Raw genomic sequence first — 14765 nt, 5'->3', positions numbered from 1 at the left:
TAGTATTTTAAAAAGAGAAAAATGAGGATTAAATAAGATTGAAAAAAATAAAAATAATGGGATAGTGGGGGTAAGTAAATGATAGGGATGGTAATAATGTGAAAAATAATGGGTAGCTGCGATATGGCAGGCTCACAGTGGATACTGGTAGGGGACGGTGTTGATGTTCTGTGCGGCTTGTCGTGCAATATAAGCCTTATTTTATGATATACTTTGTTCTATGAAATATGTTTTATATTAAATATATGTAAAAAGTACCATTTATTAATTTATCTTATTTTTCAGAATATTTTTTTGACCTGAAATTCTTCAAAATAAAATTAACTAAAAAATTTTAAAAAATAATTAAAACTAAAAATGGAAGTTTTTTATTGTTAAAAACTATATTTTCACCATATTCGCAGCAAAAAAAAAGTACAGGCTTCATTAAAAAAAATCCTAATGAAACAAATGGATTGCGAATTTAGATTTATTTTAAAAGATAATATAGCACCATAATTGAACAAAATGGTAATTAAGAATTTTTATCCCCTAAATTCAATTTTCACTCTTATGTATAAACTTAGTTAAAAAAATTTTATTTGTCATCTTTTGGACATAGAGGAAAATTAATATTTATATTGGTGAATGATATTCTTGATTTTCTTTTAAAAGAAAACTAATGCGCCAAATATCCATGCAAGATAATTAAAAATAGTCTCTGGAAAAAACCCTTTTCATTATACTCCTTTCAATTCTCTTTTTTTAATAAGATATACTTTCTTCAATTCTAAATATAAAATTTATATTCACCATGAACACAGTTTATCATTCTCAATCTTCAACTATTGCCTGGCCAGAGATTTTAGTTCTTCTTCATGATTTTCATGTTTCACCATTTAAATTAATTCCTTTGAATGTATTCTCTAATTTTTTTAGGATGTAGTCCTTTTTCTACTTGTTTTAGCACTTTGTAAACCTTGTTTCTTTTTAATATATTATTTCGCCTTTTCTTTAAAAATAACATAAAATTTACATAACTAATTTATTAATATTAAAAAATAAGTTAAATTAAACAAGTATGTATTATCTTTTCTAATATAATACTTCTATTCTTAAATATAAGTTATATTTAGGACTGGAGGTAGTATCCCATTTAATCATTATCCTCATTATAGAAAATCAATAAGGATAACTTTAAAAAAAATTATAAATTTGGGAGACAAAATAAATCAAAGTCCTATGTTTAGGATAAAAATAAACCCCTTAAATAGCTCGATTTTAAAAAGACCAATAAATTTTTTCTTATTAATGCATAAATTTAAGTTAGTTATTTGTAACAAATCTACTTATCTATACTATTTATAAGATAGAGAGAAAAAGCTTTTTTCGTTCTGTTTATAATTACAAGGCAGAGAGAGAAATGTTTCCTATAAATATACAATTTTACCATCCCTTTATAATTATATGGATTCTATTTTCATAAAGTATAATGTATATTAAATAAGGACAAAATTGAAAAGTCGTTAAAGTTTAATGCAAAGTTAGTAGAGTTTAAGATTTTTAGTGTGTGAAATATATTGAAAGTGATTTATAAATATAACCACAAAAGTATATTAGTTTCCTAAAATACCCCATGTAATATTTAGCCTCATTGATGGAAATCCTCTTTAATACATATAATTAATATAAATTTGAGAAACAAAGTGAATTAATGTCTTATATTTTAAGATAAAAACATACCGTCTAATAACTCTTATATTTAAAATTAGAGAGAGTAATAATATTTTTTTAAAAAAAAAAAAGTGGAGCGAACAAAGGGATGCCGGCATAACATATTAAATTTATTTATTGTGGGAGGATGAATAATAAAGTGAAAGGAGGAGGTGGAGTGTAAGAGAGAGGAAGTGAGATGATAATGTACAAAGTGAAAGTTGCTAAACACATAAGTCAACATGGAAGGGATGAGAGCTATGTGACAAACATCTCTTCTTCATGTGATATCCCACCATCTTCCATTTTCCACTTTACCATTTCACTTCTATTATTTTACCATTTTTTAATTATTTTCCTCATAAAACATCAACTTTTTTCAAGCAGTATGGCCAGTTTTTTTTAATTCTAATATCACAATCATTTCTTTAATCAGGTCTCATATCCCTGTATTTGTTTTAACTTAAAGATTCTTTTCTTGTATATGAAAAGATCTTAATTTGTCTTACATGTGCAAATATATATATTTGTCTCAATTTCTTTCTTTTTTATTTTTTATTTTACGATGTAATGTTCAAACCAACATATTTTTTAGAATTTTTTTTAGTTCAATAAATTTGAAAGCTCAATTTTTTAAAACAAAATTGGTGAAATTTTTCTTATTAGAAAATTAATTGTGTATCAATATCTAAAATTGTTTAAAGATCTAGGTGCAACTTTTTTTTTCAACTATATATAACATATCTTTAATTATGTGTAAAATAAAAAATATTTACATATAATTAAAAATATATTACACGCAAGAGAGTAAAAGTTGTATTTTCATGAAGAAGTTTACTCCCTTTCTTGTTGGTTTGCTTTGATGATAGATCAAGTGTCCAAATTGATACGCAAAGAGCCAATTGCCCAGACAAACAACGTTAATCTTGTCCGATATGTGAAAATGAGTAACCTTTTATTAAATAAATATTTTATGAAATTTAGATTGGAATAATATCTCGGAATCTATATTAAAATTGGGTATAATAAGTTAAAGGAGAGGAAAAAGAAACAAAAAAGTTGGTAAACTCTGTGAAGAAAAGCCAGAAACATATGCTAACCTCTCTGGCAAGCTACCATTATCTTGTCACTTTGCAAGTTTTTTAATAATTAACAAGGCAATTTATCCTAGGAATCCTATTCAACTTGTCATTATGCCATTTTTTTAATAATTAAACATAAGATTTGTCATATGACATCTATATTATTGTCCAAAATATATATATTAAATTAAGTATTTTTTTCAAACATTTTCATTTTAATTATCTTATCAAGTGCAACTATAATGGATCATTTGTACTTATAAGATGAATCACACTATTCATAATTTATAGACAACAAGATTTTGTTATTTTCATAATGTGTTTATTTAATTTTTATATTGACTAATAAATAACTAAGACTTAATTCGATGACTTGGGAAGTAAAAAATATGATATATACCAACTAATTAGTAATTTTTAGAGAAATACAATTAGTAGATATAGTCATTATATTAAGGTATGTTTGGTTTCTTTTGAAAGTGTTTTTTTAAAAAAAATTTACGCAAATCGTAATAAAATCATCTTACATATTTATTTCATATATCATAAAATTATTTTAAAAATTATGATTTGATTTCTGTCTAAATACTATCTAACTCTACAATTAAGTGACTTGAGTCCAAATAAGTCTTCACATGTGTAGTCCAAGTCTTTAAATTAAAATTTTTATTCAGATTTGCCGATCTAATTACCGTTTCCTTTATCAAAGTTTTTTGCATTAGCCTTTTTTCTGTTTACCTAATTTTTTTGGCTCTTGTTATTGTGACATGACTACTAAAAGCTTACAAAAGATCATTTGAAACTGAAGAGACATCCCTTAAAATTAAAAAGGCCGTCTGTTGTTTCTCACCAATGTATCTTTTATTTTCTAAAAGATCTAACCAAATGTGTCCTAAAATATGACATCATATTAGTTATAATAAAAAATAGAAAAATAATTAAAAGTACTTGTTTAGAAAATTTATTGACTAAAAAAACCTATATTTAAGCAGGCGCAATTCATATTTAATAGGCACAATTCTTTTCTAACTAGATGCAATATATCTTTAGTTAAATACAAATGATTTATGATCAAAGACCTTTGCACATAATGGAGACGAATCGCACACAGTTAAAAAATAATTACCCTTTGATTAATAAAGTACTACCTCCGGTCGTTAATATAAAATCATATTTGATTTTTATTTTGGTTCTAAGTATAAGACTCTAATTTATTTTATCTATCATATTTACTCAATTTTTTTTCTAAAATAGTCATTCTAATAATTATAGTTTTAGCCAATACATTTGATTAGTAAGGATATTTTAGGAAAGTCAACACATATTTAGGACAAATAACTAACTCAATTTATTTTTTTAATTTTTTCAAATTAGTTAACTGACTTTTATAATTAGGACCAGAAGTAGTATTTGAACATTTTGTTTTTTTGTGTGACTAAATTTAAGAGAAAATTGGAAAGAATAATTAGGGGTGGAAGCCTAGGGTTTAGAAGAAGGGAGGGCGCTGCCACGTCGGAGAGCAGAAGAAGAGATAAAGGTACAAACCAGTCTTGGAAGGAAGCAAAAGTAGGTGGTGTGGTTGTCTTAATAGGGAGAGAGAAAGAGAAGGAGAGGGAAGTAAAGATAATAACACCAATTTGTATGGACACTTGCTTTACCACATACAAACAAATCCTTATTTTGGATTATAATTCCCTTTTCTTTCCCTTTCCCTCACTACCAAACAAACCTGACCCCAATGTTTGTTTGTCTTTGTTACCTCTCGTTTGTCTTTTTCTTTCCCTCGCCGAATATTTTTCTTGTTTACTTCTTTCTTCCTCTTTGGCTGGATTCCCTATCCACCCTGCTTCCTGACAGCATCCGTCCCTCCCTTCCTTCCCCCCATTATCATACTCAATCACTACTTTATCACATTTCTCTTTTTTCTTTATTTATTATTTTCTCTCATTCTTAATATGTATATATGATTTATTGAGAACTACATTTTATCCTAAACATAAAATTTTAAATATACTTTTTTCTCATATTTATTATTTTTTAATATAATTTATCTAACTTATCAACTGATATATATAATCTAATATTATATAAGGCTATTTTATGAAAACTATGTTGCATATGTTACAGTGAAATAATTTATCTAACTTTTTAAATATTTCTTTATTACTCACCCCTAAACTTGATGCAAAAGTTAGGTGAGAGGTTAAATTTAGTGATAAATACTCAAATTTAATTTACTCTGTCTTTTATATTTATATTTTTTTCAAAACTAATTTATCTAACAAGTAATAACTTATAACTAATATATAATCTAATGTCGCATACTAATATTTCAAGAAAATACTGTTATGTCTGTTATAATTAATTAATTTATCTACCTTTATTGATCTGTCAAAAATTAATTAAGTAATTCTCATATTAAGGATTTGGGATGATATTATTATTAGACAATTCTAGTTTAAAAAAACAAGAGCAACTCTCTTAATGTAATTTTGTAAAAAAAGAATTTTTTATTTAGTTTTATTAGCATCGAGAGAATTTTAAGTAGCGTATAAAGATAATTAAGTTACACAAAATAAAAATTGAGTTACATTAAATCCTTCAAAATTATTTGCCAATTAATTTCTCAACTAGCATTTTTCCTTCCATTTGACCCATGCTTGCTTTATTTTATGCCTCTTCATAAATTTGAAAATTCTGCCTAGATCCTATTTGGCGTAGAATAAGATTCTCTTCTGTGATAAAAGGAGGGAAAAGAGAGAGCATAATATGGCCCATAGGATTGTTTTCCAACTACAAGCTGTTAATATCAATAAAGTTTAATTTTTAGGTTAGAATCAAATTGAATTGATCTGATCAACTTTTAAAAAAAAATAGTCAATTTTATGTTCTTATCAATTTGGTGCAATTTGACTTAAATTTACCTCATCTTTCCAAAGTGATTTATTATTATATTTATTTTAAGTAATATGAAAATAATTTAATTTAAATTAAACTTAAACAATAGACCTTTCGTAATTGCAAAAAGATTAGATTTTACAAATTATATTGATATATTGATGGTCATAATTTAAGGTTGTAATAAGAAATAATAAAAAAAGAAAAGAAAATCCGTTTCAGGAAAAAGAAACCACTAAATTCTTAGCAGCTTCAATTAATTCCTAAAGTATATTTTATTTTATTTATTTTTATTTTTATTAATAAAATGATCAAATAAGAGTAGTTTCGCAGACAGAGAGAGAGAGAGAGAGAGAGAGAGAGAACAAGAAGCGATAGGCTTAGGCTCGTCTTCTCAGAAATTCCATTGTCCACTGAGAGGAGGGAAGGACAACAAAACACTAACGACAAAGGGGCCCGTCACGCATTGTCGACAACGTAGCCATGAAGAAGTCCTTGAAACCGAAACTTTTAGTCCAAACATTGAATTTCACTCCCACACGAGAACAAGCTTCGCTGTTAGTCTGCTAAAACCCACCCCCTTTCGGTTCGGCTTTGCCGAGATTCAGTTTCTACACCTTCCTCTTCCTGTTTTTCATAGGGATTCTTCTGGGTTTTGCCCCAATTTCAAAGCCCACTCGCGGGTTTCCGATTCTCTCCTTCGATTCACCAATTCTCGCCCTCAGTTCTCTGATGCTCCTCCTCCTCCGGTAGGGTTCGCTTTCGTCTCTTACTGTGAATTTCTGCTGGATTGATGGAAATTTTTTATTCCCATATGTGCTTGTGAGACGAAGCTTGAGTTTTTCTGACCATACTTTTTTTTTTTTGGGTTGGTTTGTTCGGGTTGTGCTCGCTCACACTTGAAGTCTATTATTTCTTGTTTTTATTTAGGAATTGTCTTTCTCTGCCTTGCGTGTGGGATCCGCAGCATTGATTTTATTACTGAGTTCCTCCTTATCCAGACCTCGTGCTTTGGATTCGTGTTTTCTTTGTCATTCCTTTTGCATAGGTATATTCTGTGCATTTCTTCAAATTTATCTCTGGTTATCCTTGAGTTATTTGAATAGATCCTAGAGTTTGTAATCAATCCAACTTATCATTGACTCTGTCAAATAAGACTGTTCTTGTTGTCAAATAAGATCTATGTTTCAAGATGAAGGGTCATCTTCTGTAACTTCATCACCTTTTCAGTTCTTCTCTATGATGTCACTTTCACCTAGCTTAGGATCTCCATACCCTTGGCTTAGAGAGCTTAAATCAGAGGAAAGGGGCTTGTACTTAATCCATTTGTTGCTGACTTGTACAAATCATGTAGCTTCTGGTAGTCTTGAAAATGCAAATATGGCTCTCGAACAAATTTCCCATCTTGCTTCCCCGGATGGTGATACTATGCAGCGAATTGCTGCCTATTTTACTGAAGCACTTGCTGATCGGATACTTAAAACATGGCCTGGTCTCCACAAGGCCCTCAATTCTACTAGAATAGTCATGGTTTCCGAAGAAATTCTGGTCCGGAAGCTGTTTTTTGAGCTGTTCCCATTCTTGAAGGTGGCGTTCGTGCTCACAAATCAGGCTATCATGGAAGCAATGGAAGGAGAGAAGATGGTTCATATAATTGATCTCAATGCTGCTGAACCTGCACAGTGGATTGCACTCCTCCAAGTTTTGAGTGCTCGGCCTGAAGGCCCTCCTCACTTGAGAATTACTGGGGTTCATCAACAGAAAGAGATTCTGGATCAGATGGCTCATAGGCTGATTGAAGAAGCAGAAAAGTTGGACATCCCATTCCAGTTCAATCCTGTTGTGAGCAAGTTAGAGAATCTTGATTTTGACAAACTCCGTGTGAAGACTGGAGAAGCACTAGCAATCAGTTCGATTGTCCAATTACATTCGCTTTTGACATTGGATGATGAATTGCGCAGAAGACCTCCTCTCCTAACAAAATGCTCAAATGGAAGTCATCTACAAAGAGCCGTGCCAATGAATCAGAGCTCATTAGGTGATTTGCTTGAGAAGGATATGATCAATAATAGGTACAGCCCAAGTCCTGACTCGACCTCATCATCCCCAGCATCGTCAATTGCTTCAATGAGCATGGAGAGCTTTCTCAATGCCTTGTGGGGTTTGTCTCCCAAAGTCATGGTTGTGACAGAACAAGACTCTAATCACAATGGTTCAACTCTAATGGAGAGGGTATTAGAAGCTCTGTACTCTTACGCAGCGTTGTTTGATTGTTTGGAATCCACAGTCTCAAGAACATCAATGGAGAGATTAAAGGTGGAGAAGATGCTTTTCGGTGAGGAAATCAAGAACATTGTTGCGTGTGAGGGAGCTGAAAGAAAGGAAAGGCATGAAAAGCTTGATAAGTGGCTACAGAGGCTTGATCTTGCCGGGTTTGGGAATGTGCCTTTAAGCTATTATGGGATGTTACAAGCAAGGAGATTACTACAGAGCTATGGCTGTGAGGGATACAAAATGAGGGAGGAAAATGGCTGTGTTGTTATTTGCTGGCAGGATAGGTCACTTTTTTCAGTATCAGCATGGAGACCTAGGAAGTAAAATGGAAAAATCTAGAGCCCAAAATGGAAAAAGGAAAAAAAAAAAAAATAGAGGAAGAAGCACTGATCAGGTTTTCTTTTGGTTTTTGCTCTTTTTATTGTTTGTATGAAAGAGTTTTGTCCATATGGTAATGACTATTTTTCCATAACCAGTTTAGGACTGCTCTTATTATTTGGTGAACACCACATGGAGAAGTGGGGAAAAACAAGGGAGGGAAAAAGTGACTGTGAGAGTGAAAGAGAAGAAGAAGCAATCTTTCTGATTCTCTCTTTATTGTTGCTGCTTTAATTATATATGAATATGAATTCCTATACTCATGACTACATATTTCTGCTGCTTATTATTCACTTTTTCAGTGCAATCATTTTTCCCCATTTAAACTACTGGGGAAAAGATTATTTTCTTCCTCATTTCCTTCATGGCGGAATTGGTTGTACTGATTCCTGAGGAAAGATAGACAAAGGTAATGCCTTTTGTAATATATTTTATATGCTGTTGGCATTTTTCTGTAGTGTTTATAGAGCAGCTGTGCGATTCATGTAACTGACCCTAACCGTACCTAATAGGAAAAAGATAAGGTTTGTTATCGATATTATCGTCGATTGATTTTTATTATGTTTATTTGAGTAAAAAATAAGAGACATTTATTCCACTAACTTTTGAATCCAAATTCAATAAAAGAACAAGCTCCAGATATTACACCTTGCTAATAAAGGCCATACGGTTGGAAGATGAGCTTTTGAAAGAAAGATGAATTATTAACCTACCTTGCTGGAAACGTCTCAATTGTTTTTATCTCAGAACCTGCCACTTGAACTAGTCTCGGCTGTCTTACTTCCAATATTTTGGATTCTGTAAGTTAGCTTTGATGGTTGAGATTGTGAGTGCAGTTTGTGGCTCTACATGGGACAGCAGGATCCAGTGTGCAGTTTTGGGATCTCTTGAGTTGGCATTCCCAATATTATATACATATATATTTATTTATATAAAAGACATGTAATATATAAAAGATGTGTAATACTTCCTTCGGTCTAAATATAAGACCCATTTTGTAATATAATTTACATTACAAAATGAGTTTTATATGAATAACCAGAGGAATAAGTAATAACAAATAATGAAATATTACTACTGTTCATGTTGTTTTTGTTGTCCCGTTTTATTATTATTTAGAACAATATTTCATCTTTAATAAAAGAAGAAAAAAAGTTGAACATCTTAGGACAATTTTATTTAAAGGGAGTCACTTTTATTTGTTCCGCCAAAATAAAGCTCCTGGCTTAATTTGTTTTTGTCTAATCAAAATCAGAACATGTAGATTTTAAGATATTAATAATAGTAAAGCCCCTGGCTTAATATATAAAAAAATTTACATGTATTGATCTGATTTGAAATAAGTTTCTTATGTTAAATGAATCCAATTATCAAAGTGTTTTTCCTTTCTTATAATCTTTTCTATCAACTTAATTTTGCAATATTTTAAATTTGATATGGTACTCCTCCGGTCCTAAACACAGCAGCAGCAATAAGTGGCGTTATCCCATTAAATGAGATCAGGTGCATGATTTATATGGTGCTCGTGCACTTTTTAAAGAATTATATCCTTAAATGAATTGTTAACCAAAAGGTCAATCTCAATAACATAATTATAGTAACATCATTAAGTTTCTTTTCGTTCCCAATAAATTTGAAATTGAAATACTACTTTAGTATCTACATTTTTCAAACTTTAAATTTCTTTTTGGGTTACATCAAACTTTTAAACTTTGATTATTAATTATATACCACTTTATTTAGGTTTGATCAAAGAATACCACTGGTTTTTTTTTTTTAAACAAATACCCGTGCTGCTAGACATAGTGAATTTTAATTACGACATCCTAAACTTGATTTATGTAAAATTTAGATATTTGCAAAATATGGAAAACTCCTTTTCTTTTTTCTTGTTGATAAGCACAAATATCCTCATAGTATGCAAACCCGAACTGGACCAACTGGTTCTGCTCAAAGCTCACTATCTGGTCTGGTTGAGTATGTAAACCAAGATCAAATTGACCGGAGGTGACTTAGTGTAAACCAGGGCAACCCAATTAACTTGCTTGGTTTGGTAGGTTAACCAGGTTGCTTTTTATTTTATTATTTTATAAAAGCTATTTTGAGCCAAAAACTTTTTCTTCTTTCTTAAGCTATTGATAATTATTAGTTTATTGATTAATAGATTGGAAGTAAGAATATTTTGTTATCATATATCAATTTTAATATTTTGTTAGGATTAATGTATAGTGATTTTTTAATATGGTACTATGTGTCAATTTGTCAAAGGAATTGTAAAAAAACATTGGAAAGAAATTATAAGTATATGATTATCTTGTTTGTCATTCAAGGTAATGAATTAATATTTAGTCCTTAAATAGTATGATGAAAAGGTAAATTATTTTTTAACTTTTTTATTTCTTATCGGTTTGACCCTAGGTTGACTTCGGTTTAACCCACTGACCCTTGACCCACTGTCTCAATCGGTCTGATTTTTCAGTACCTTGGATATTGTCTTATTAGATGAATTGTTGGGCACTAAATATGACATCTCTGTAATTCGAATCTTTTCTTTTTTCATATGTATATATATTACCAGGCACAAGTATCCTTCTATTATTAAATGTAATCTTGTTTGAGATACTATTTGGTACTAAATGTGATTATCTCTTCCAGTGGATATTTTTGGTTCACTACGTTGTGACTAACTAGTTTATTTTGATAGATTCAAATCTGAATTGGTTTTAATCATAGTATTGATACCTAGACTAAACTGTCGGTTCAGTCTCAAAACTAACGAACTGGCGTGGTAACTGACATGGATAAGCATTGAAAATGGGTTGAATTGACTCAATGTGATCTAAATCAAATAACCTGGTAATAACCTGGGTAACACAACCAGTGTGGTCAGTTAAACTAGCCTTTTTTCTTTTTAAGAAAAACTAATTTTGGTGATGTTTTTAAAAAGCTGTTGATACTTAGGATTTAGTGATTGAATGACTGTAGAAAGGAATATTTTGTTATTATATATCTATTTTGATATTTTGTTGGGATAAATATTTAGTAATTTTAGTAGTATGATATTATGAGTTTAATTTGTCAAAGGAATTTCAAAAGAGTTGGATAGAAATTATAATTATATGATTATTTTATTAATGATTTAAGATATTAAATTTATACTACCTCTAATTCTGAATATAAGAGCTCGTTTGACTTTTATTTTGATTTTAAATATAAGACCCTAATTCACTTTGTCTCTCATGTTTATCTTTTTTTTTTCCAAAGTAGTCCTTATAATAATGATAATTTTGGCCAATACATTTGATTAGTAAAGACATTTTAGAAAAAATAACACATATTTATTATAAATAATTAACTTAACTAGTTTTTTAATTTACTCAAATTAAAAACTGGAAGTAGTATTTAGTTCTTAATGAAAATTTAAATGATTTTTTATTTTTTTTTATTTCTTACCAGTTTGATCTCAGGCTGACTCCTATTTGGTCCACTATCTTGACTAGTTTAATGACCAATCCAGTTTTTAATATCTTGGTTTTAATATATATATATATATATATATATTGGTACCGTCGATTTTTATTTTTGGATACAATGGCCTTACAGTGGTTTTAATATATAAGATTGTTATGGGCATGCTACATGGTCTAAATCTCTGCTGGAGGAAAGGTTTCAGGAGGATCTGCTTGTTATCGGATTGCATAGAGGCAATTAATCTGGTTACAAGAGGATGTGAAGAGGACTATCCCTTTAAAGACTTGATTGATGATATTAGGATCATTATTCATAGAGACTGGCAGGTTGTTTTCTGTCCAGTAGATAGAGAGTTAATTCCCTTTGCTGATGCTTTAGCAAAGTTGTCTCATAGGATGGATAAGAATTTTTGTATCCTTGACCACCCTCCCACTCTTGGCGTTGAGTTGGACGGAGGTGAGGGATAGTCATAGTAGTCACCCTTGGCTCTTGTTCACCTGGGCTGAGTGTTTTGTTTAGTTTTGTAACCTTTTTCATTCAAAAAAAAAAAAGATTGTTGAAAGAAATGTTAAATGTCCGTTGGATTGAACCTAGTCGTGATATTCATAGGTCATTGAAGAACCCAAGCCCGCAAGGCCATTTTATCTGGTTTTCCCTTTTTTTTTGCATAAAAGCAAAATAATTAAATTTATGGGCCAGAATAATGTAAAGTGGGCCTGGAAAACTAATGGGCCACTATGCATGTGGGCCCATCCCCTTATGTTGGTTATTAATCCATGAAAGATTGAAAGTGTTTCATGATTGGAGTCTCTAGATTTTTTATTCAATTTTCCCCTGCCAACTTACTGTTGTTTTCAATTTAATTATTTCATATGTAACCCTTTAATATTCCCTATTAGAGTTTTTTTTTCTTTTTGCTATGCATATGTATCTTATTAAGATATTGTTAAGTACTAAATATAGACACTTTTCTTATCTGAGCTTTGAAACTTAGTTCACTATATCATGACAGACTAGGTTTTTTTTTAAGAACCCAACCCCTTAAGGTTTAAAAGATAAGAGTTAGATTGAGATTAGCTCAATACAGAGGTGGGTACGAGTGTAGGTGAAGGTCCACTAGTCAAATTATCATAATCTGTAAAAACGAGGGTGGGGATCGAAAATTCCTATATATATATATATGTATGTATGTATAAAATGAGCCAGAAATACAATTACACACAAAGGTGCTTCCTTCATAAAATAGCTTCATATACAAGTGTGCATATATATTTTTTAGTGGGCAACACACAAGTGTAATTAAACTTTATTTATTTTGTTTAAAACTTAAAGTGAAAAATAGGTTTATTGGGTTACAAGAGGAAGGCCTTTATTCTCCATAGAGTCCACAAGGCAGCATTTCCACCTCAACGCCTCATGGGACAGTGATTGCTGAAACATTCCCCAGCGATAACTCATCAGCCAGAGAAAATACAACAACATATTTATTTCTTTGGTTTTATCATTAAAATAAAACAGGAGGAATTTTTATTTTCAAAGCAAAAAAAGTATTTTGAGGCTGATAAAAGATGTTAAAAATAAAATGTACAGCAGCTGCTTTCACATCAAGAAATTAATAACCCTCATATATATGATATTTTATATATGGATAATTATGAGTATAATAATTTTTATTATCCTGACAATAAATAGATTTTTTCAATTATTTTGTTTCTAAAAAGCATCTTCTTTATTTTGTACTAACTCCCGTTTTTAATATAAGAACTGGATAATTAATTTTTAAATATTAAAAAATTAATTAATTTAGTTATTTGTAATTTGTAATAAATATGTATTATTTTTCTTAAAATATCCTTGTTAGTCATGCATGTTAAAATGAAAATCATTTAATATGTGTAATATAATTACTATGAGAATTACTTTGAAAGAAAATGGATAAATTTGAGAGACAAAATATATTGGGGTGTTATATTTATGATCAAATTGAATCTTTAATTAGTTCTTATGTTTAATAGTGGAGGTAGTATTTTATATATATATGTATGTATGTATGTATGTATGTTGCAACTTACAGGTCGCTTAGTTAATATCCACATCAGCTATAATTAACAGATCGTGAACATATGAACTAATGCCTATAATTAAAACTCTCAGGAGCTGATTAAAAACAAGTGAAATTATGATAATTGACAAATTAGTCTTTTCTTTAACAATAATACCGGTGATTTTCGTTAATTAATTAATCTGGTTTTATTTATTAAGATTGTTATTATTAGTATTATTACCTCCACATTTAGTTCCGTGGGGAAGACTGAGGCCACAAGTCTGAAAAACGTAGATGGCCTTAGGGACGCTTATGAGATTAACGATGTCGCTGGTGATATACTGGCACATACAGTTCACATCGAACTTCCTCAACTCCGTGCAACACGCCGGCGACGGCGGTATCGTCGGCCCCGTCTTCTGCACGTACTGCTCGCACTGCGATACCATGTCCGGTATGCTTCCTCCGCACTGAGCTGACACCATTACTACGACGTCGTTGTTGCAAACTAGGGTTCCGGCAACCAGCACCAGAATTGCCAACGTTCTCAGAGAAGCCGCCGCCATATGAGTGGCTCTTACTATATGTGAAGGGGTGTTTGATTGTGCGTGTAATGCTTTTGAAGTTTCCGATCACTCTGTGATTTCAGAAGATGATGGTTTGATGGTATATATATATATAGATGTGGGAGGAACAAGAAGATGAAGAAGTTTTTGTTTATGACAACTTTGTGAATGAGATTAAATCAATGCTTAGAATTGAACGACGGAATATGCTGCCGTTTTAGCATCCTAGGGCTGGGAAAAACACAAGAGGATCAGATACACTGTGTATAATCGAATCAATAATCTCAATAACCTTTTTAATAAACACATTGTCTGTGTGTGTGTGTGAGAGTAAAGAGTAAGATATTTATTTCATGTATT

General features: G+C 30.6%; 2 protein-coding genes across 2 annotated transcripts; one reads left to right on the top strand and one right to left on the bottom strand.

The window, feature by feature from the left end:
• The first annotated feature begins 6045 nt into the window (after positions 1-6045).
• Positions 6046-8862, top strand: LOC114717791 (scarecrow-like protein 3). The gene is made up of 2 exons (XM_028902983.1): positions 6046-6421; positions 6603-8862. Exon 2 carries the CDS (start codon positions 6855-6857, stop codon positions 8268-8270), a length of 1416 nt encoding a protein of 471 aa, XP_028758816.1. The 5' UTR covers positions 6046-6421; positions 6603-6854; the 3' UTR covers positions 8271-8862.
• Positions 8863-13209: 4347 nt separating this feature from the next.
• On the bottom strand, positions 13210-14405 carry LOC114717765 (putative lipid-transfer protein DIR1). The gene is made up of 2 exons (XM_028902960.1): positions 14081-14405; positions 13210-13226 (listed from the first exon to the last, which is right to left on the bottom strand). The coding sequence occupies exons 1-2, from the start codon at positions 14403-14405 to the stop codon at positions 13210-13212; spliced, it is 342 nt and encodes a 113-aa protein (XP_028758793.1).
• Between the last annotated feature and the right edge of the window lie 360 nt (positions 14406-14765).

This window comes from Neltuma alba, unplaced genomic scaffold (genome assembly GCF_004799145.2).
Source record: "Neltuma alba isolate B1F8T4 unplaced genomic scaffold, ASM479914v2 tig00011775_pilon, whole genome shotgun sequence".
NCBI classification, from domain to species: Eukaryota; Viridiplantae; Streptophyta; class Magnoliopsida; order Fabales; family Fabaceae; genus Neltuma; species Neltuma alba.
Note: the sequence above shows the minus strand (reverse complement) of the source record. Positions and strands in the feature narration are given on the sequence as shown.